Below are 23,164 nucleotides of genomic sequence, written 5' to 3' on the forward strand. Positions count from 1 at the left end.
AGTGAACAGTGAAGAGGATAGTGATTAGACTTCAAGAGGACATAGGCAGGCTGGTGGAATGGGCAGACACATGGCAGATGAAATTTAAGACAGAAGTATGAAGTGATACATTTTAGTAGGAAGAACGAGGAGAGGCAATATAAACTAAATGGTACAATTCTAAAGGGGGTGCAGGAACAGAGAAACCTGGAGATATATGTGCACAGATCGTTGAAGGTGGCAGGGCAGGTTGAGAAAGCGGTTAAAAAAGCATACGGGATCCTGGGCTTTATAAATAGAGGCATAGAGTACAAAAGTAAGGAGGTTATGATGAACTTCTATAAAACAGTGGTTCGGCCACAACTGGAGTATTGTGTCCAATTCTGGGCACTGCACTTTAGGACGGATGTGAAGGCCTTGGAGAGGTTGCAGAAAAGATTTACTACAATGGTTCCAGGGATGAGGGACTTCAGTTACGTGGATAGACTGGAGAAGCTGGGGTTGTTCTCCTTAGGGCAGAGAAGGTTGAGAGGAGATTTGATAGAGGTGTTCAAAATCATGAGGAGTCTAGACAGGGTAGATAGAGAGAAACTCTTCCCATTGGTGGAAGGGTCGAGAACCAGAGGATACAGATTTAAGGTAATTGGCAAAAGAACCAAAGGCGACAAGAGGAAAAAGTTTTTTTTTTTAAATAGTGAGGGGTTATGATCTGGAATGCACTGCCTGAAAGGATGGTGGTGGCAGATTCAATCATGGCTTTCAAAAGGGAATTGGATAAGTACTTGAAAGAAAAAAATTTGCAGGGCTACAGGGAAAGGTGGGGGAGTGGGACTAGCTGGATTGTTCTTGGAGAGCTGGCATGGACTCGACATGCCGAATGGCCTCCTTCTGTGCTCTACAATTCTACTTTTTGTGCACTAGCTTTTTAGTGATTTGTGCACATGGACATCTAAATGCCTTCGCTCCTCCACAGCTCTTAGTCTCTCACCATTAAAAAAATATTCCGATTTGTCTTTCTTGGAACCAAAGTGAATGACCTCACACTTCCCCACATTGAACTCTACCTGCCATAGTGCTGCCCACTCACTTAGTCTGTCCAGGTTCCTTTGTAACTTCCTGCTTCCATCCAACCTAAACATTTGGAAAACCAAAGGTACATGAGTAGGCCGTTTAGCCCCTCAAACCTGTTCTGCCATTCAATGAGATCATGGCTGATCTGTGAACTAACTCCATATACCCGCCTTAAGCAAAGGTATTAAGGGATATGGGGCTAACAAAAATCTATCAATCTCTGACTTAAAATTAATTAAAATTAACAACTGAGCTAGGATGAACTGCCATTTGAGGAAGACAGTTCCAAATTTCTACCACTCTTTGTATATAGAAGTGTTTCCTAATTTCACTCCTGGCTCTAATGTTTAGGCTACGTCTCCCAGTCCTGGACTCTCCAACCAGCAGAAATAGTTTTTCTCTACCTACCCTATCAGTTCCCTTTCATAGCTTGAAAACTTCAATCAAATCACCCTTTAATCTTCCACATTCTAGGGAACACAACCCTAGTTTGTGTAATCTCTCCTCGTAATTTAACGCTTGGAGTCCAGGTATCAATCTAGTAAATCTACGCTGCACTCCCTCCAAGGCCAATACATCCTTCCTAAGGTGCAGTGCCCAGAACTGAACATAGTACTCCAGGTGTGGTCTAACTAGGGCTTTGTATAACTGTACCATAACTTCTACCCCCTCGTATTCTACCTCCTCTAGATATAAAGGCCAGCATTCCATTAACCTTTTTGATTATTTTCTGTACCTGTCTATGACATTTTAATGATCTATGTACATTGTCCCCTAAGTCTCTTTGGACCTCCACTGTTTCAAGCTTTTCACCATTTAGAAAGTACTCTCATCTATCCTTTTTAGGTCCAATGTGGATGACCTCACATTTGCCTACACTGAAATCTATTTGAGACAGTTTTGCCCATTATTTTCCACCTCTGCCACCAACTTCATCCCCCTCCCGTCATTGTCCCAGGCTGAACCTGCAACCGCAGCGTCCTATTCGACTCAGAGTTGAGATTCTGACCCCAAATCCTCTCCATCACAAAGACCATCTACTTCCACCTCCGTAACATTGCCTGCCTCAGCTTATCTGCTGCTGAAACCCTCATCCATGCCTTTCTCACCTCTAGCCTCGGCTTATTTCAGTGCTCTGCTGGCCGGCCCCCATTCTTCATAAACTTCAGCTCATCCAAAATTCTGCTGCCCGTATTCCATCCCGCACCTAGTCCCGCTCATCCATCACCCCTGTCCTTGCTGACCTATACTGGCTCCCGGTCCTCCAACACAACCAATTTAAAATTCTTGTTGTGTTTAAACCTCTTCATGATCTTGTCCCACCTTATCTCTAACCTCCTCCAGCCCTACAACACCCCCAGAACTCTGCATTCCTGTGACACTGGCCTCTTGTGCATCTCTTTCTTCCACCCCCCTCACTCTCTTTGCTCCAACACTAGGCCCCACACTGTAGAATTCCATCCTCAAACCTCTCCACCTCTCTCAACTACCTGCAAGATTTTCCTTAAAATCCACCTTTTTCACTAAGCTTTTGGTCACTCCTAATATCTTCTTTGGCTCAGCATTTTTTTTTGAATATGCCTCTGTGAAGCACCTTGGGTGGTTTTTTTTAATATTAAAAGCACAATATAAATGCATGTTCTGTTGTTGATGAAGTAATCATGATTGGTGAAGAGGTATTCAAGAAAGAAAAAACATGATGGAATTCTGAAGTTAAAAATGGTAAATGTTGGAAAAGAAACAGCATTTGATAAAATACCTTTCTATTTCCAGTTCAATTTTCAATGTTTTCTGCTTTTGTTAATGCAATATTGAGATACAACTGAAAGCAATTCTTTATAAATTAAATTTTCCTTCTTGTAAATATCCCTCTCTCCAATCTAACTGCCCTCAGTACTTCTGCTGCTGAGAGGGTTGATAGCCCAGCCAATACCTCTTTATAGCTAGTCACTAGCAGGCACTAGGGACTCCACAGACATGACTGTCCCTTAAGTCAGATGTCACAGCCTCCACTAACCGCTCAGATCAGGAATTAAGGGGACTGAGCAACATTTGTTCCTCATTCTGTGACTTTAATCTTTAGTGTTCTAACACTCAATGCATTCCATTGCTACCCAACAGCAATTTGCATTTATATAGCGCCTTTAACATTGCAAAACGTCACAAGACGCTTCACAGGAGTATAATCAGATATAAATTGACACCAAGCCAAAAGAGGAGACATTAGGACGAGTGACCAAACGCTTCGTCAAAGAGGTAGGTTTTAAGCAGCATCTTTAAAGGAGGAGAGGCGAAGAGATTTGGGGAGGGAATTCCAACTAGATTTAATCTTTACCAGCAATACAACCAATGTAAAATAAAAACAAAAAATGCTGGAAAAGCTCAGTAAGTCAGGCAGTATCTGTGGAAAAAGAAAAAGTTAACATTTCAGGTCTAAGACCTTTCTTCAAAACCAATGTATTTGGTTTTACCTTCTGTTGGGAAATAACACGGTTTCCTCCCTGTATGCTGCTGTGTCACAGAACCTATCAAAACAAGCCTATAATTTGCATACAAGGGAAACTGCAATATGCAAATAAGCTGACAAGTTTCCCCCATCAGGGAGTCTCTGTTGGCAAAAAGTTGAAACAATCTGTGACCATGGACAAAGCTTCTGTAACTGAACAAGCAAAAAGGAAATTTAGCACCTTTCTTTTTAATACCAGGTTAGAACAAACCATTGTCTCCTTTGAGTTCATTAAAATCCAGTATAGAAGTCACATCACATTAACTAGACAAGAACATTGGGACAATGACCATGGAACAATGAGACAAGTTTACACTCACCACTTTCTAACAGCACTGAATTTCCAATCTCAATGGAGAGGCTCTGTTGAAGTTAGCCCAGATAACTTGTACCACTTAGTCCAGATCACAGTTGGTACAGACCTAGGATCAGGTTATTGCAGCCATACAGGAAACCAGTAAATGCTGAGGAAAAGTGAAGTGAGTCTTATACTTTAGGGGAAACAAAATTAATAGTGGGGCTCCAGGTGGCACAGTGGATCAGCATACTGTCATTTCACCTCTAGGGCTGGCTGGTATTCAGACCAGTTTAACTAAGATCCTAGCAGGTCAGAATACAAAACTGCTCACAAGTTTGGTAATCTCACTTAGAAAGGCATGAAGATGGTGAGAAATATGGAAATATTCATATTGTTACTGCCTCTTCTGAAGCTGGGGGGGCGGGGTGCGGAGTAAGAGGTGTTGTTGAGGTAGAGTAAGAAGAACTTAACTCCATAACTGGCTATGCTTTACCTGATTTTGGAGTGCTTGATGCAGACAAAGGATGACAAAAGTATTCTATTACTAGCACTAACTTTGATAAGCATAAAAATGCACCAACTTTAAAAAAGAATTGAGATTTTTTTTAAAATTGTGTTCAATGCAAAGATCTGCACGTGCTTCCTACGAACCGAAAGTTAGCCTTCTGCACAAAGCATCTAGGATAGTTGACATCTTGGAAAACAATGAGCCCTTTTACCATGGAGTTATACACTGGAAGTAGGACATGAGATGACCATACGCTCCTGATCTCTCCAACTCACTGAAAAAACCCACAATAACGGACCCTCAGCTCAAACTAAAAATTAATAATTCAGATTTAAGATTACACTGAAGAGCAGTTCAGCAGATTAAATAGATAACAGAACTTCAATTAACTTTACGCTTCCTGCTCGAAAACAATAAAACCTCTACTATCTTAGTAGCTGTCTTAAGTAACTTTGGACCGAGCACCCCCAATAAAAAGCTTCAACACCCAACGATTTTAAGGATACTGGGATAGAAATTTCTGTGGGGGTTTTATGATCTCCGCCATAACTTTGGCAGAAGATTGGCAGAAACTGCAGAGAAAAAGGCAAAACTGCTGTTTACTCTAGGGCTTCCACCGATCTTCCGCCAAAGTTACAGTGGGAGATCGGGAGAACCCTCCCCCACCTGCAGAAATTACTGCCAATTATTTTCTACACCTCACACTAAGGTTAACAGGCTAACAGCAAAGCGATGGAAGGGGTCGTCAACAGTGCTATCAAGCGGCACTTACTCACCAATAACCTGCTCATCGTGGGTTCTGTCAAGTCCACTCAGCTCCAGACCTCATTACAGCCTTGGTCCAAACATGGACAAAAGAGCTGAATTCCAGAGGTGAGAGTGACTGCCCTTGACATCAAGGCAGCATTTGACCGAGTGTGGCACCATGGAACCCTAATAAAATTGAAGTCAATGGGAATCAGGGGGAAAACTCTCCAGTGGCTGGAGTCATACCTTGCACAAAGGAAGATTGTAGCGGTTGCTGGAGGCCAATCATCTCAGCCCCAGGACATTGCTGCAGGAGTTCCTCAGGGCAGTCTCTAGGCTCAACGATCTTCAGCTGCTTCATCAATGACCTTCCCTCCATTATAAGGTCAGAAATGGGGATGTTCCCTAATGATTGCACAGTGTTCAGTTCCATTCACAACCCCTCATATAATGCTCATGCGGGCACGGATCGCTTCAAGACCTGGATAACACCCAGGCTTGGGTTGATAAGTGACAAATAACATTCGCGCCACACAATGACCATCTCCAACAAGAGAATCTAACCACCTCCCCTTGACATTCGATAGCATTACCATCATTGAATCCCCCACCATCAACATCCTGGGGGTCACCATTGACCAGAAACTTAACTGGACCAGCCATATAAATACTGTGACTACAAGAGCAGGTCAGAGGCTGGGTATTCTGCAGTGACTGACTCACCTCCTGACTCCCCAAAGCCTTTCCACCATCTACAAGGCACAAGTCAGGAGTGCAATGGAACACTCTCCACTTGCCTAGATGAGTGCAGCTCCAACAACACTTGAAGCTCGACACCATCCAGGACAAAGCAGCCCGCTTGATTGGCACCCCATCCACCACCCTAAACATTCATTCCCTCCACCATCGGTGCGATGTGGCTGCAATGTGTACCATCCACAGGATGCACTGCAGCAACTCACCAAGACTTCTTCGACAACACCTCCCAAACCCGCGACCTCTACCACCTAAAAGGACAAGAGCAGCAGACACATGGGAACAACACCACCTGCACGTTCCCCTCCAAGTCACACACCATCCCGACTTGGAAATATATCGCCGTTCCTTCATCGTCGTTGGGTCAAAATCCTGGAACTCCCTACCTAACAGCACTGTGGGAGAGCCTTCACCGCACAAACTGCAGCGGTTCAAGGCGGCGGCTCACCACCACCTCCTCAAGGGCCATTAGGGATGGGCAATAAATGTTGGCCTTACCAGCGACGCCCAAATCCCATGAACAAATAAAAAAACCATTCAAACCATGGCCTTGCCTAGATCTCCACCAGCAATACTGCATAATCAGAACAACCAACAGGAAGTGCCACTGCAAATTAATTTTTTTATTCTAAAACATACCTGCACAATGAGGCTTAGATGTAGTTAGAACTTAAGAATAAAACTCTTCATTTCCGCCTCCATTCAATTAAGAATTAAATCCGCTGATGACCAAATGGTTTAGCCATATGAAGTCAAAATTTTAAAACTAAAAACGATGCAAGTTCAATAACAACATTGTTGGTTTAGTTTCAGTGACAAATTTTACTTTAGTCCTTTCCCCATCAGCCGGAAGATAACTGGTGTTTAACTTCTATTGCAAGAAATACGTATTCTTGGTACACTGAAGAAATTAAATCATTTTTTGTTATACAACTAAAGCATTCTGATATGTATGAGCAAATACAAAATTCAAATCTTAATGATATGTATACATATGCAAGGATATTTCTTTCCCTTGTATTTTCTGCAAATGCTGGAGTATGGGATTAGAGTAGACAGGGCTTGATGGCCGGCGCGGACACGATGGGCCGAAGGGCCTCTATCCGTGCTGTATAACTCTATATCCCAATGAAATACATATTGGTATTTAAAATGCACAGTTCCTCATCCTCCATGTGATAGATATCAATTATTTTCAGCGACTGCTACATCTCTCACTTGCACATACCTTTTTAATTAGCGACTACCTCTTCACCTGTCCACCATCTTGCCTAACATGCAACTGACATTTTCAAAAAAAATAATTTCACCTAAGGGAATTAATAAATGAATACAGGTAAACTACAGAAAGGGGGGTCAGGGGAAGAGAAGGAATGATGATCTCATTGGTTTATCTACTTTTAACTGCACAACTTGTAACAACAGGTCTTAAAATCTGCTTAAGAGATGAAAAATAAAATTAGTCCTCCTCAAAATTTGTGCATCTTAACTGTCAAACTGCATCATCTTTTTGTGTGTCCAGTAACTGCAACTGAAGCAAGTGCTTATGTGGGCATCACATTATTAGACTTTGAAAAATGGAAAAGTCCGTGGAACATACATCCAGGTAGGTGACGGAATTACAATTGGCATCCAAGCCATTGTGGTATTGAGTGGGATGGGAATTATCTTAACATTCACACCTACTGCATTATAGTTTGGGACTAAAACCAGAATTTTTCTTTTTGCCACTATTTTCAGATTTTATTTTTGGGTGGAACTTACCTTTTGTCCAAAGTCAAATCTTGAATTCTCTGAAAGTTACACTTCAAAAAAGCATCTATGGATCGTTAATAACCCCATGGCTGGTCAGCTAGTGTTTCAGATAAGGAAACAAGAATTTACTACATTGCAGCAAGAACCATAAAAATCTTTTTGAACTGTATAGAAACCCATATCAAGATCAGACTTTTTACTGCAGCTACACTTTTGACCCCGCCGCCAAAAAACATTTTTCATGGCAAGAACATGAAAACTGAGTACAGATAGCACCAGAACAAAAAGGTCATGCTAACTTCACCAAAGTCAGCCAGAATCCAGGATCAACTGAGGTCCACTCATCTGAAAGTTAATGGGTGTGTCTAGTTGTGGGGCATAAATCGCATCCCACAACTCACCATACAAAACATGGACCAGCACACTCAAGATATATGAAGACAATGAAACGTTTTCTCTTGTACTTTCACTCATACAGGGGGAAATACTGAAAAGTTTGTGCTGTAATATTAACAAATTGCCATTTGCTTATTTTATCTTCAGTTAGAGTAGTTTCTTGGTTTCTGCTGTTCATGCATTGCTACACCATCTCTCTTTTTGGCACTTTCTCCATCTCACTTATTAATTTCCATCTTTCTGATCCCCAAAGACCGCAGCGATTCTCCAAGACCCTTAGCTATCTGCAGTTTCCCAATATCCTGGAAACTCCACAGAAATAAATCGGCCTTCGCAGCATTCATTTTTTATTTTGACCCAGGATCCTGCACTCCATGAAAGGATGGAAAATGCTGGAATTTCTTATTGCGAATTAAGTAGTTGAAGGGTGCATTTATACTGCACATTCAACATCAGTATAAAAGGAATTTCTATTAAATTTGCATTGTAAATCAGGAGTCTTTTTTTTAAAAAAAGATACACACACAGGTTTAAAAGAATACAGTGTAAATCAAATTGATAGTTTCAGATCATTTCAGAACTGAACTTGAGACATCAATGTTACATATTCCACTTTTTTGACATTAATGTACAACAGTCCCACACTTCTAATCCACTTTTTCATTTATTACTTATTGTTACCGACCATTATTTTGAGTAATAAACAGAAGCAGCACCCCTCCTCCCTCTCCACTTCAGCTGTGAAAAGCAGTCAATGTTAATTGAATACAGGTGACATGATCACTAGTGAAGAATAATCACTGTGCAACAGGTCAGTGGAAAATTATACAAACTATCCACATTGCACCAAGTGTATATGCAAGATAGGAGGTGAAATTTTCAAAACGTACATAGAATAAAGCAACTACCATATTCTATGATTGATTTTCAGTTGTATTCTTTTTCTTTCTCCCAATAAAAATTAATTTAAAAATTAGATAATTCCCAATTAACATATTTGCAATCACTATAAACATATTAAATCTTCAAGTACTGAAGGTCCTTTCAATTTTTCAAATAGTTATAATTTGCACTCACTGGCAAAACTGAAATTAAGACATATGAATAAGTACTGAACCAGTCATTTTCAGTATTATATAAGGAGACACTAATCATCCCATCCACATCTATCCAGAATATATTAAAAATGGTAAGTGGACACAACGTTGCATTGGTAATGCACCAGTAGCTGGTATTGTCAGTGTAACTATATATTACCTAATGTTATGCGCCAAGCCTACTATGTTCACGAGAATTCAATTCACGTTACTTTAAAAACTAAAAGTCTAAACCTGAACCAGAAATCTAAAATAATTCCTGAAGAACAAATGAAAAATGGAACCTCATTACTGGCAAAGCACTAATGAGGAACAAGCATAAGCCCCAGCCAACACCAAAAGCAAGCAGATGTACCTTAACGGTGGACACACATGAAAAGCAAAACTATCTGTAAAATGCAGGTCACTAGGGAAACAATCAGGACAGAGCAAACCACTAACAGCTGAAGAACACATTAAGGCAAGCAGAGCCCAAAAAAAAGGACCAAGACAAATTTAAGTAGAACTCTCATCCCACTGAGACAGTCGACCTCAGGCATCACTCAATGAGTGAAGGCCCCTTCGACAAGTATGCAACAGTTTAACGACCCACCTCCCCCACCAACCCCCAAAAAAAGATTGAGGCTCTCAAACCCCCCCTCACCACCCAGGTCAAAACCAGTTCACCCCACCCTCTGATTGAACAAATGAGCCCTCCCCTCCACACTGGCAATTCCCTACCCAACAACCAGCACGCCCATCCCTGCCATCTTCCCCCATCATTTGCCTCTCTCCTGCCCTCATCATCTCCCCGTCATTCCTCCATCAACCCTCTTTTCTCTCCTTGCGACCATTCTCTTCTCCCCTATCCCCCTCCATCTCCTATTCCCTTGTCGCATCTTCATCCTCCCCATCGTCATCCTCTCCCCTCTTCTTCACAATCCTACTTCTCTCTTTTCTGATGGTAGCGGTTGTTGGAGGCCAATCATCTCAGCCCCAGGACATTGCTGCAGGTGGTCCTCAGGGCAGTGTCTTAGGCCCAACCATCTTCAGCTGCTTCATCAATGACCTTCCCTCCATCATAAGGTCAGAAATGGGGATGTTCGCTGATGATTGCACAGTGTTCAGTTCCATTCGCAACCCCTCAGATAATGAAACAGTCCATACACGCCTGCAGCAAGACCTGGACAACATCCAGGCTTGGGCTGATAAGTGGCAAGTAACATTCGCTCCAGACAAGTGCCAGGCAATGACCATCTCCAACAAGAGAGAGTCTAACCACCTCCCCTTGACATTCAACGGCATTACCATCGCCGAATCCCCCACCATCAACATGCTGGGGATCACCATTGACCAGAAACTTAACTGGATCAGCCACATAAATACTGTGGTACAAAACAGGTCAGAGGCTGGGTATTCTGTGACGAGTGACTCATCTCCTTACTCCCCAAAGCCTTTCCATCATCTACAAGGCACAAATCAGGATTCTGGCCTTGCCAGCGATGCCCCCATCCCATGAATGAATAAAAAAAATGTTAACTAGATTTAAAACCTCAACCAATCTATTTATCACAATAGCAGGACAACACTATCTAGCCAAATTGAGTTATGCTCAGAAATATGCAATCCTGATTTAAAACAAACATAACTGTCCTGTTGTACAAAAATAACCAAACCCCACTGTTGCTCCATATATACTAAGTAATGGTACAATTCTGCTTTATTTGGAATCTTTTGCTCTGAGCCAATCTACCACATACAGCAAGCTATCTCTATATACCTTCCTATATAAAAGCAATTGATAAGTAGCCGAAGGAAATAGAAATACATACAAGCTATGACATGGAAACAGGTCATTTGGCTCAATCGGTCCATGTTAGCGTTTATCCTCCACACAAGCAAATAGTCTGAATCACATTTAACCAACCTGTTCCCATATCCCTTCACCCCCTTTTCCTTCATCCACCTCTCCAATGTAATCTTGAATGTTGACAAATTACCACCACCACCTGGATGATAATCTGGATCACCCGTCCGTTATAGAACCCAGTCAATTTTCATTCCATTGAAATTAGTGGATGGAAAATCAGTCAGGTTCTACAAGAGGCAGATGATCTGATCTGCCAGATTACCACAAAGGTGGTGAAGACAAAAATTTACCTCAGTGGTTGAGGCAGAAATTAACCCTATAAATGTCCAGTGAACCTGATTCCCTAAATCCTTCTACTCTTCTGCAGCACAAAGCCTATTTCCAGTCAGAGTACAATTACTGCTGGGTTTTTTTTAAAACCAAAATGCATTGCCTAGCACTTACTGACATTGAATTCCATCTGCCAAGTGCCATTTCCCCGTCCTTTTGCAACTTCCTTTGGTCTTCTATTTAATTAACTATACCTCCAATTTTGGAATCATGTGCAAATTTTAACAAAACATATATACTATTACTAATTCTAACCACAGAGTAAATAATTCCTTTTTAGAAATAAACCTAAAACCTTCAAGAGACCACAGATTACTTTCAAGTGTTAACTATAGCATCTAAAGCTCACAGATCAAACAGAAATGCACTGCAAGAGGTCAGCACTGCAAGAGGTCAGCACTGCAAGAGGTCAGCACTGCAAGAGGTCAGCACTGCAAGAGGTCAGCACTGCAAGAGGTCAGCACTGCAAGAGGTCAGCACTGCAAGAGGTCAGCACTGCAAGAGGTCAGCACTGCAAGAGGTCAGCACTGCAAGAGGTCAGCACTGCAAGAGGTCAGCACTGCAAGAGGTCAGCACTGCAAGAGGTCAGCACTGCAAGAGGTCAGCACTGCAAGAGGTCAGCACTGCAAGAGGTCAGCACTGCAAGAGGTCAGCACTGCAAGAGGTCAGCACTGCAAGAGGTCAGCACTGCAAGAGGTCAGCACTGCAAGAGGTCAGCACTGCAAGAGGTCAGCACTGCAAGAGGTCAGCACTGCAAGAGGTCAGCACTGCAAGAGGTCAGCACTGCAAGAGGTCAGCACTGCAAGAGGTCAGCACTGCAAGAGGTCAGCACTGCAAGAGGTCAGCACTGCAAGAGGTCAGCACTGCAAGAGGTCAGCACTGCAAGAGGTCAGCACTGCAAGAGGTCAGCACTGCAAGAGGTCAGCACTGCAAGAGGTCAGCACTGCAAGAGGTCAGCACTGCAAGAGGTCAGCACTGCAAGAGGTCAGCACTGCAAGAGGTCAGCACTGCAAGAGGAAAAAATTAAAAGCTTTAAATTTAAAAAACTCCCCATGATGTCTAAGGAAAGGAATTAAGCACATAAATATATTGTACTGCTTATCCACACCAGTCACACAAATCTGTTGTTCATTTATCCCACTCTCATCCCTTGCTATATAATTTAGAAATGGTGCCAATGAATATCAAACATACAGAATATAAATATTAGGAATGTATGTATTTAATTATGTAATTGCATAAATACAAAGCTGCAAATAACTCACTATATAAATCAAAGTTATGGCCCTGCACAAGTATATTAAAATCTCAATTCTAAGTAATTTTGTGTACTTGCATAGCTGCTCCTTGCCGCATCCTACTCTGCTGGCTCTTCAGCCAACCTCTGCTCCCCTGGATTGAAGCTTTATGCAGGGAACTGATGTTATTTTAGTCCTAAGAGCCCATTGTACCTCACTCACCTCAGAATTCACAACATTTAAAGCAACACTATTATCAAAAGCTTTTCTTTAATCTGCGCTTAAGTGGGGAGCGTCATGGAGACTGCGGGGACAATTTTAACCTAACCCGCCCATTGGGAAACAGACGGGATTGGGTGCAACACTGGTTTTACATACTGCCTGATTTTACACTCTATTGAAATCAATGGAGAGTAATATTGGGCAGGGTGTAAAACTAGCGTTCCACCTGATCCCATGGGTTTCCTGCCCGGCGAGTTAGGTTAAAATTGCCGCCTGTATCTCAGAATTTTTAAAAAATTATTAAGGGTTTATTTTGAGGGGGAGGGGGGGAATTGGCTGAAGCAAGGGTGATCTCGAGTCCGATTCCACGATGATTGATCAAGGAGACTCTACAAGATTGCAGCACAGCACACAGGCATACTAACAAGCACCTGAAATTTCCACAGGAGTTTGCACAGTCCCTCATCATAAGTTCAGCAGAAACCCTGGAGAAACAGCGTAAACCACCATTTACACCATTTCTTTCTCCAGGGTTTCTGGAGATGGGGTAGAATTTGTGCAGAGTTCTCCCAAGGATTTTGATAGATAGCTCAATCTAGCTCACTTTAGCATCCAGAAAACAAAATGATTAAAACCACATATTTTTTGGGATCTGCATCTATAAGTGGTCTTATTACAAGTAATTGAAGCTGACAATTCCATCCTCTCACTTGGTTACTCTGATAAACAGATTAAGTGGGGATTTGGCATTAAACTAGTTAATGCAAACAGGTGTTATTTGATCCTGGTGACCAGGCTGGTTAACTGGAATTTTACAATCTTTACATCTACTGCACACAGATATGCAGGTTTAAGAAAAAAGGCAAGTTCCCACTCCTTAATGTTATCCAATGACCTCTGCTCGAAAGTGCCTATTTGACGATATCAGGTGAGGACCTGATCAGGTATGATAAGATGCCCCACAGCCAAATATCTTGCAGATACTCGTGATCTAAGCTGAGGCTCTCAAAAATGCATTAAGCGCAAGTCAACGCCTTCAGAAACAGAAGGGAGAAAATTGGAAGAAACAAATAGAAAAAGTGCAACAAGTTCAATTCTCCACTCCACTGGATTGTGAGATCTCAGCTGCATGGGGGGGGGGGACAGAAAATCAGAGGCAATCTCGCTGACAGACTGTGTTCACGCATCTCCTTGCACCCTGCTAGTGGCGGTCTTGGAAGAAAGCTGGAGGCAGGTTACTTGTTCACTAGGCCATTAGGCACCCTTGGTGGTTTAAAGCTTTTAAGACATTTAAGCTAGTGAGCACATTACCCTCAGACTGCTGGTATGCAGGTGATTATGTAGCCAGAGCACTGACACAGGCCTGGCAACAGACTGCCAACCTGCCTACCTTTTAGGATAGGTAACCTATACAGCACAGGAAAAAACAAAACTCGTCACACTTGTAACATGACTGAAAATGTTGGATTTCTTTGTCATATCACTGCTAAAAATAAAAGATACTCCTGAAACTTCCCCAGTGGTTCAGTCAATTTACCCATGAGCGAGCCTGGACCACGATTGCAAGTGAGTTATTTGTAGAGTCTGGCCCATCATAGCCAACGCAATCTCGTCCTCAACATCCACACACAAGCACTTCTAGAATGGGTCACTGAATAGTTGTTAGAAGTGGGAACCATGGTTGATTTTTCTACCCACCCACAGTTCAGGATGCTGTGGACAAAGGGTGCAGTTCCATAAGCACTGTGGCTAACATAGCACAGATCAGAGATCAAATGTAATAGTTCCCTCGTCTGTGCAGCTCACTGCCACACTACAAATGCACTGACCCATTTATGTTCTGAATTTTAAAAACATCTGCAGCTTTTGGAACAAACTTTTTCTTATATATAAAATAATTATTTTGAAAGATTTTAGAATGGCTTAGTACAGCAAACTCTACTTTCATTTTGATTTTATAGTGGTTAGAATTAAAACACATTAAAACCAATTAATCACATTTACCTTTGTTCCAAAGGCAGGTCATCAGCACTCTGTTCAGAAGTAGTCTGCAACATAAGAGAAATAAATTGAAGTTATCTGAATGACAGTACAAAATCACCATCTCCTTGAGCATAATGGTCCTAAAATGTCCTTTAAGAACACAGCAATTACTTTAAAAGCAAGGCCACCTGTAAGGTGTATGATGCTCAATTTTGTAACTAGGTAGAAGAATACAACAGAAAATTTCCTGCTTTCTATTACAATACAAGATAATTTAGCATTTGGGCTAAGGATTAGTTTGTAAAGACCACTATTTTCTAACCTTACTTCCTTTTGAATACTGGGACAGTTTAAATATATTTAAACAGTTTAAGATGTGCAGAGAGGCCAGGCAGCTTGGTGAACTGCTTTCTCAGACAGGGAACTCGGAAGTAAGCTGCTTTTGTATTGGTTTTGTGCTAATGCTGCTGCCTCCCAAAGTGTGGGTTTCACACAGCTTGTGGCTATTCCAAAATAAATTTGATGGACTGGCAGGCCACTGAGAAGGCCTCATTACAAAAAATATAGCTAAAATACAGCCATTAACATACAGTTTTCATAATAAACCCTAGGAGTGACTATTTACTCCCTCTTGGATAAGCCTACTTCTTCCCTCTGTGCCTCCCTTGGCATCCTCCGAAGGGCCCATCGAGGCACTCTTTGCTGTCTCCTTACGAGCGGCAAACCCAACTGTCCCATCATACTCTCTCACCGGCCTTCCCACCCAGGTGCCTGCTGGGAACTAATCTTGCAAACCTCCTTCCTGTCCCTTTCACCCCTCCCAGCACCGACCCTGTGGACTCTGCCAGCGGATCAGCTATCACCTGCCCTCTTCGCATCTCTCTCAAGAATGTCTGTTCGTTTGTGAACGAGGCCCCTGCCATCCATGAGCCTATTGTGGATGATTGAATTGACATCATGGCCTTGACAGAAACTTGGCTCACAGGTGATGACACCTTCCCCCTTACTGAGGCCTCCCCGCCTGGCTATATCTTCCACCATTTGCCTGGCCCAGACCACCACGGTGACACGTGGCCCTTATCATTAAATCACACCTTGGTATGTCCCTCTACTCGTCTGGTACCTTCTCCTCCTTTGAGCATCTCACCTTGTTCCACCCCTCTCACCTCTCCTTCAAAATCCTTGTTCTCCACCGCCCACCCTAGTACCTCACCAAGTTTCGCACCGAGATATCGTCATTGCTTTGCTCCCTCAGCCTCTGTGCTGAACGACTTCTCATCCTTGGTGATTTCAACCTAAACTCATCATTCTCTCTCCTCAGAGTTCACTGCCCTACTATCCTCCCTTAACTCGCCTACCCATATTCACGGCCACCCCATCGATCTTGTCATCTCGCATGGCCTCTCTACTTCCATCGTGTCAATCAAAGATATGGTCATCTCTGATCACTTCCTTCCTGCTCCACTCTCATCCATCTCCGCCCCCCCACCAACCCCACTTCGTTTGGTGCCCACCCCTAGAAAAAAACTCTCCCCAAGTCACTTACAATGCCATTTTCAAATTCTCAATTGTCTAGCCTTTGGCCTTCCAGCTACCAATCAGCTCAATCGCACCCTCACCCTAGGAAAACCATTACTCACCCCCCTATCTCCGCTCCCTTAAGTCCATGGGGGCGTCGGCTTGAACGTTTATGGCAGACAACTGGTTTAGCCATTCATCCTGGAATGCAAAGATAACCCCCGGCTTCTCCTCCACTACAAACCGTCTTAAACCCCTCTCCCCTGACCTACAAGTGCGAGGAGCTCATGGACGTCTTTGTCACTAAGATTGAGACCATCCATTCAGCTGCCACTGCTACTTCCCTCCCTTCCCCTAGCCCACCAACCCAAACTTCCCCAAAAGGTTCCCCCTTGTCCTAGTCCTGAACTCGCATCTTTCTCTAGTACCTCTACTATCTCCCCTCATGCCCTCTCCAAGCTCATCTTTTACACGAGACCCACCTCCTGCGCTCAACCCCATTCCCAACAAACTGCTGACCACCCAACTTTCCCTTCCTGTCCCCCATGTTAGCTGATGTTGTTAACTGTCCCCTTCCCTTCAAATCACAGTCATCACCCACCCTCCTCAAAAAAAACTACCCTTGACCCCTCTGACTTTGCAAACTGCCACACCATCTCCAATCTCCCTTTTCTCACAACTCCTCAAACGTGTTGTCGTCCCCCAAATCCATGCCCATCTTTCCCGCAACTCCACGTTTGAACTCGTCCGATCAGATTTCCACCCCTGCCACAGCATTGAAATGGTCCTCATCAAAGTCACAAATTAACATTCTATGTGACTGTGACCATGATAAACTATCCCTAATCATCAGTCGCTTGGCGACATCATTCAAAAACATGTCAGGTTCCACACGTATGCTGACAACACGCAGCTCTACCTCACCGCCGCCTCTCTCAACTTCTCCACTGCCTCTGATTTATTATGCTGTTTGTCCGACATCAAGACCGAAGCCATTGTCTGCGGTCCCCACCACAAAGTTTCTTTCCTAGCCACCGACTCCATCCCTCTACCTGGCCACTGTCTGAGGCTGAACCAGACCATTCGCAACCTTGGGATGCTACTTGACCCTGAGCTGAGCTTCCAACCCCATATCCTCTCCGTCACTAAGACCACCTACTTCCACCTCCGTAACATCGTCCGTATCTCCCCTGCCTCAGTTCATCTGCTGTTGAAACCCTCATGCATGCCTTTGTTACCTCCAGGCTCAACTATTCCAATGCTCTCCTGGTCAGCCTCCCTCGTGGCACCCTCCGTAAACTTTAGCTCATCCAAAACTATGCTGCCCGTATCCTAACTCACGCCAAGTCCCATTCACCCATCACCCTGTGCTCGCTGACCTAGATGGGCTACCAGTCCGGCAACACCTTGATTTTAAAACTCTCAGGCTTGTTTTCAAATCCCTTCATGGCCTCACCCCTCCCTATCTCTGTAATCTCCCGCAGCCCTACAACCTTCCGAGATCTCTGCACTCCTCCCAATTCTGGCCTCTTGAGCAATCAACAATTTTCATTGCTCCATATTGGTAGCTGTGCCTTCAGCTGCCTAGGCCCTAAGCACTGGAATTCCAACCCTAAAACTCTCTGCCCCTTTAAGAAACTCCTTAAACCTATGACTTGGAAGATCATTTTTCAGCCTTAGAATCATAGAACTTTACAGCATAGGAGGCGGCCATTCGGCCTGTCGTGCTTGTGCCAACTCTTTGACCAAGATTTTGGTCACCTGTCCTAATATTTGGAATTCCCTATCTCAGAAGGCAATGGATGCTCATTGAGTATATTCAAGACTGACAGATAGATTTTTGATGTGGAGATCTTGGGTTCATGTCACGCTACACGTAACCCCACCAGCAGGGAAAAAAAGTTATCTGTTTTTAATACAACTGGACATTCTCTCTCTCTCTGCCTTTCGGGTCTCTTTCTCTCTCTGGCTTTGTAATCTGACCCATTGTGTATTCAGTACTGTTTTCCGTGGCTAACCTGTCTGAACACCAACGACACCTTTGATTGGTGTGATCGTGTCCCAGCCTAATATAAGATATGTGATTTGAGAACCTTTCACTCACTCACCTGACGAAGGAGATAATCTCCGAAAGCTTGTGATTTTAAAATAAAACTGTTGGACTATAACCTGGTGTTGTAAGATTCCTTACGATAGATTTTTGGACACTAAGGGAATCAAGGGATATCGGGATAGGGCGGGAAAGTGGAGTTGAGGTAGAAGATCAGCCATGATCGTATTGAATGGTGGAGCAGGCTCTAGCAGCCGAATGGCCTACTCCTACTCCTACTCCTATTTCTTGTTATTATGTTCTTATCTCATGGGGGTAGCTGTCAAATTTTGCTTGATAATGATCTTGTGAAGCACCTTGGGACGTTTTACTACGTTAAAAGCACTTTATAAACGCAAGTTGTTGTTTAGTTTACTTCAGTGCAAGGTCATCAACATGGCTTTTGAAGTCTTATTTATTGATAAATATCCAGTACTACTGTAGTCAGTGGGAGTATCCACGCTCATAAATATTACCACAGAACATATCTATTTCTGCTTGTGATGCTCACGGCAAGGTGCAGTGTGTGAGGAGTGGAGTCAATGCCACAGAATGTACTCAACCTCTATACAACAACCATTACTACAAGAGAAACAAACAAAACTACCCTGCCCCATACTCAATATGCTTAATCTGGCCCACTTGAAGATGAGATCGTACCATGTTAGGAGAAACCATCATAACTACTGAGCAAGACTGATCTTGTAAGTTCTCCAAAAGTGAAACAAACCAAACAGCAACAGATGAGGACTCATAGCGTTAGTAGCCCATGAGTACACATTTCACATATGCCAGGGGTCAGCGTAGTTGTCAGCATGCAGCAGTGATATTTGGTTCCCCAAGCCTGCTAGCAGACCCAAAGATGCTGTAAATTGATGTGCAAAAAAAAAACCCACTTCCTTTGAAATAGCTTCATGTGGTGCACACTTACATAATCCAAAACAGATACCCTTCACATGTGTAAATTAGGAGGTGATCAAGTTGATTATAGTAGAATACAAAATATAGTAGAAGCACAATAAGCATTCTGGTTTCAACCAAAGGCATTAAACTTGAATACAACACAACAGAATGAGAAAACCTATGACTTGGAAGATCATTTTTCAGCCTTAGAATCATAGAACTTTACAGCATAGCCATTCGGCCTGTCGTGCTTGTGCCAACTCTTTGAAAGAGCTTTCCAAGTTAGTCCCTCACCCCAGCTTTTTCCCCATAACCCTGCAAATTAGTCCTCTTCAAGTACATCTCCAATTGCCTTTTGAAAGTTCGTATGTAATCTGATTCCACCACCCTTTCAGATAGAGGGCTGTTAAGATCAGGAACGCACTGTGTGAAAAAAAATTCTCATTTCCCCTCTACTTCTTTTGCCAATTATTTTAAATCTATGACCTCTGGTTTCTGACCCACTTGCCAGAGGAAACAGTTTCTCCCTACTTGCTCTATCAAAACCCCTCAATTTTGAATACCTCTATTAGGTCTCCTCTTAACCTTCTCTGCTCTAAGGAGAACAATCCCTGCTTCTCCAATCTCTCCACATAACTGAAGTCAGTCATCCCTGATATCATCCTGGTAAGCCTCCTTCTCTACCCTCAAGGCCTTGACATCCTTCCTAAAGTGTGGTGCCCAGAATTGTACACAATATTCCAGCCGAGGCCTAATTAGTGATTTGTAAAGGTTTAGCATTTTTTGTATTCAATGCCCCATTTATCCCATACGCTTTCTTAACTGCCGTATCAACTTGCCCTGCCAACTTCAAAGATTTATGAATATGCACCCCCAAGTCCCTCTGTTCTTGCACCCTCCCTCAAAATAGTACCATTTAAATTATATTGCCTTTCCATGTTGTTCCTCCCAAAATGCATCACTTCATACTTAGCCACATTAAATTGCATCTGCCATGTGTCTGCCCATTTCACCAGTCTGTCATATCCTCCTGAAGTCTGCTACTACCCTGATCACTACAACATTGTCAAGTTTTATATCATCCACAAACTTCGAAATTGTACTCCATATACCCAAGTCCAGGTCATTTATATACAAGAAAAGCAATGGTCCTAATACTGATTCCTGGGGGACCCCACCACATACTTCTCTCCTGTCAGAGAAACATCCATTCACCACTACTTTCTGTCTCCTATCTCTTAGCCAATTATGTACCCAAGTTACAAGCGTCCCTTTAATGCCACTTGCTTCTATTCTCCAAGTAAGTCTGTTAAGTGGTACTTTATCAAATGCCATTTGAAAGTCCGTTTATACATCTACTGCACTACCTTCATCAACCCTCTCAGTTGCTTCAAAGAGTTCAATCAGGTTAGTGAGACACAAATTTGCCTTCAACAAATCCGTGCTGGTTGTCCCTTATTAACCCTCGCTTCTCCAAGTGAGAATTAATTTTGTTCTTGACAATGGTTTCTAGTAGTTTTCCCAGTAATGTGCGTTAACACTAATTGGCCTATAGTTATCAGGTTTATCCCAGGCACCACTCCCACATGCAAGGAGGATTGAAATATTGTAGTCAGGGCTTCTGCTATCTCCGGCCTTGCTTCCCTCAGCAACCTAGGATGCAGCCCATCTGGACCGGGTGACTTGTTAAATGACCTGGACTTGGGTATATGGAGTACAATTTCGAAGTTTGCGGATGTTAACTTTGAGGGATGCCAACCTATTTGGCACCTCATTTCTATCTAATTTTATCCTATCCAATATCTCTACATTTCTCCCCCTCCCCAACCACCTCCTCTACTGCAACATTAACTTCATCCTCTTCTTTTGTGAGGACAGATGCAAAGTACTCATTCAGTACCTCAGTCATGGCCGCTGCTTCCACAAGATTTCCTTTTTTGTCCTTAATCGGCCCTACCATTCCTTTAACTATCCTTTTACTTTATGTTTATAAAAAAATTTTGGGTTCCCTTTTATGTTACCCGCTAATCTTTTCTCATACTCTCTCCCTCATATCCTTTTTCCAATTTCCCCCTGCACTCTCTATTCTGCCTGGTTTTTGACTGCATTCTGTACTTCACATTTATCATAAACCACCTTTTTCTGTTTTATTTTAACCTCTATTTCCTTTATCATCTCTCCCTTTGGATGCCCCATCTTTCCTCATGGGAATATGCTTGGTTTGCACCTGGAGTATTTCTACTTTGAAGGTCATTGCTCATTTACTGATTTCCTGGCCAATCTTAGCTTCCAAAACACCTGTGCTAGATCCCTTTTCAAAAATCACTAAAATTGATCACTCTTCCAGTTGGGTATTTTGACCTTTGATTTTCTTTGTCCCTTTCCATAACTACTTAGTGATCATAATATAATTAGATTTCATTACCCAGATGTTCTCCCACTGCAACACGTTCCACTTGCCCTACTTCATTCCCCAGAATTAGATCCAGCATTGCTTCCTTCCTCATTGGGCTAGAAACATACTGATTAAGAAAGTTCTCCTGTACACATTTTAGGAATTCTTCACCCTCATTGCCCCTTACTCTGCTTTTTTCTGTCTATATTAGGGTAATTGAAGTTCCGTACCATTACTGCTCTATTATTTTTACATTTCTCTGAAATTTGCCCCTCTATCTCCTTCTTACTATTTGTGGGTCTATAGTAAACACCCAGGAGTGTAACAGCAGCTTTGCTGTTCCTCAACTCTAACTAAATGGATTCAGCCTTTGAACCCTCCAGTATGCTGTCCCTCTACAGAACTGTATTATCCTTGACCAGAAATTTAACTGGACCAGCCACATAAATACTGTGGCTACAAGAGCAGGTCAGAGGCTGGGTATCCTGCGGCGAGTGACTCACCTCTGACTCCCCAAAGCCTTTCCACCATCTACAAGGCACAAGTCAGGAGTGTGATGGAATACTCTCCACTTGCCTGGATGAGAGCAGCTCCAACAACACTCAAGAAGCTCGACACCATCCAGGACAAAGCAGCCCGCTTTATTGGCACCCCATTCACCACCGGCGCACGTGGCTGCAGTGTGTACCATCCACAGGATGCACTGCAGCAACTCGCCAATGCTTCTTCAACAACACCTCCCAAACCTACGACCTCTACCACCTAGAAGGACAAGGGCAGCAGACACATGGGAACACCACCGCCTGCACGTTCCCCTCCAAGTCACACACCATTCCGACTTGGAAATATATCGCCGTTCCTTCATCGACGCCGGGTCAAAATCCTGGAACGCCCTACCTAACAGCACTGTGGGAGAACCTTCACCACACAGACTGCAGCAGTTCAAGAAGGCGGCTCACCACCACATTCTCAAGGGCAATTGGGAATGGGCAATAAATGCTGGCCTTGCCAGCGATGCCCACATCCCATGAACGAATAAAAGAAAACTCCCACCACAGCCCCGCACTCCTGTCTTTTTTCCTTCCCTATCCCCTCTGAATATACTGTAGCCAGGGATGTTTAGTTCCGATTCCTGCCTATATTTAAACCACTATGTCATAACCTCGTGGCAACTTGCGCCTGTAGCTAGTCAACCTTATTTGTAACACTCCTTATATTAACACACGTGCATTCCAGCATCATGCTAGTCAGCTTTGCTTTTCTCCCCTCCATCTAATTCTTGCTCTTTCTACACTATTCTTTATCCCTCCTAGTTTTCTATGCACCTTGTCGCTCCTCTTTGCTGCTGAGCCTGGTGCCCCTCTCAAAATTAGTTTAATACATTCTTTTAATACATTTTACTTCATGTGCAAAAACATGCCATTCAAGAATGTTTAAAAGGGAAATTAAAGAAAATACCATTTTTACAGAAAAGTGCAAATAAGAGGTTACAAGACATAATGGCAGAACACCCAATACAACGCT

The 23,164-nt window shown here is 43.0% G+C and overlaps 1 protein-coding gene across 4 annotated transcripts in view; it reads right to left on the reverse strand.

Moving 5' to 3' along the window:
• Nucleotides 1–23,164, reverse strand: part of tmem131l (transmembrane 131 like) — a 143,718-nt gene that overhangs the window by 118,131 nt on the left and 2,423 nt on the right. For all 4 annotated transcript variants that reach the window (XM_067991802.1, XM_067991812.1, XM_067991821.1 and 1 more), the window contains exon 3: nucleotides 14,757–14,800. In XM_067991802.1, the coding sequence (XP_067847903.1) occupies nucleotides 14,757–14,800 (44 nt within the window). The remainder of the gene's footprint in view (nucleotides 1–14,756; nucleotides 14,801–23,164) is intronic.

Source organism: Heptranchias perlo, chromosome 1, assembly GCF_035084215.1.
Source record: "Heptranchias perlo isolate sHepPer1 chromosome 1, sHepPer1.hap1, whole genome shotgun sequence".
NCBI lineage: Eukaryota > Metazoa > Chordata > Chondrichthyes > Hexanchiformes > Hexanchidae > Heptranchias > Heptranchias perlo.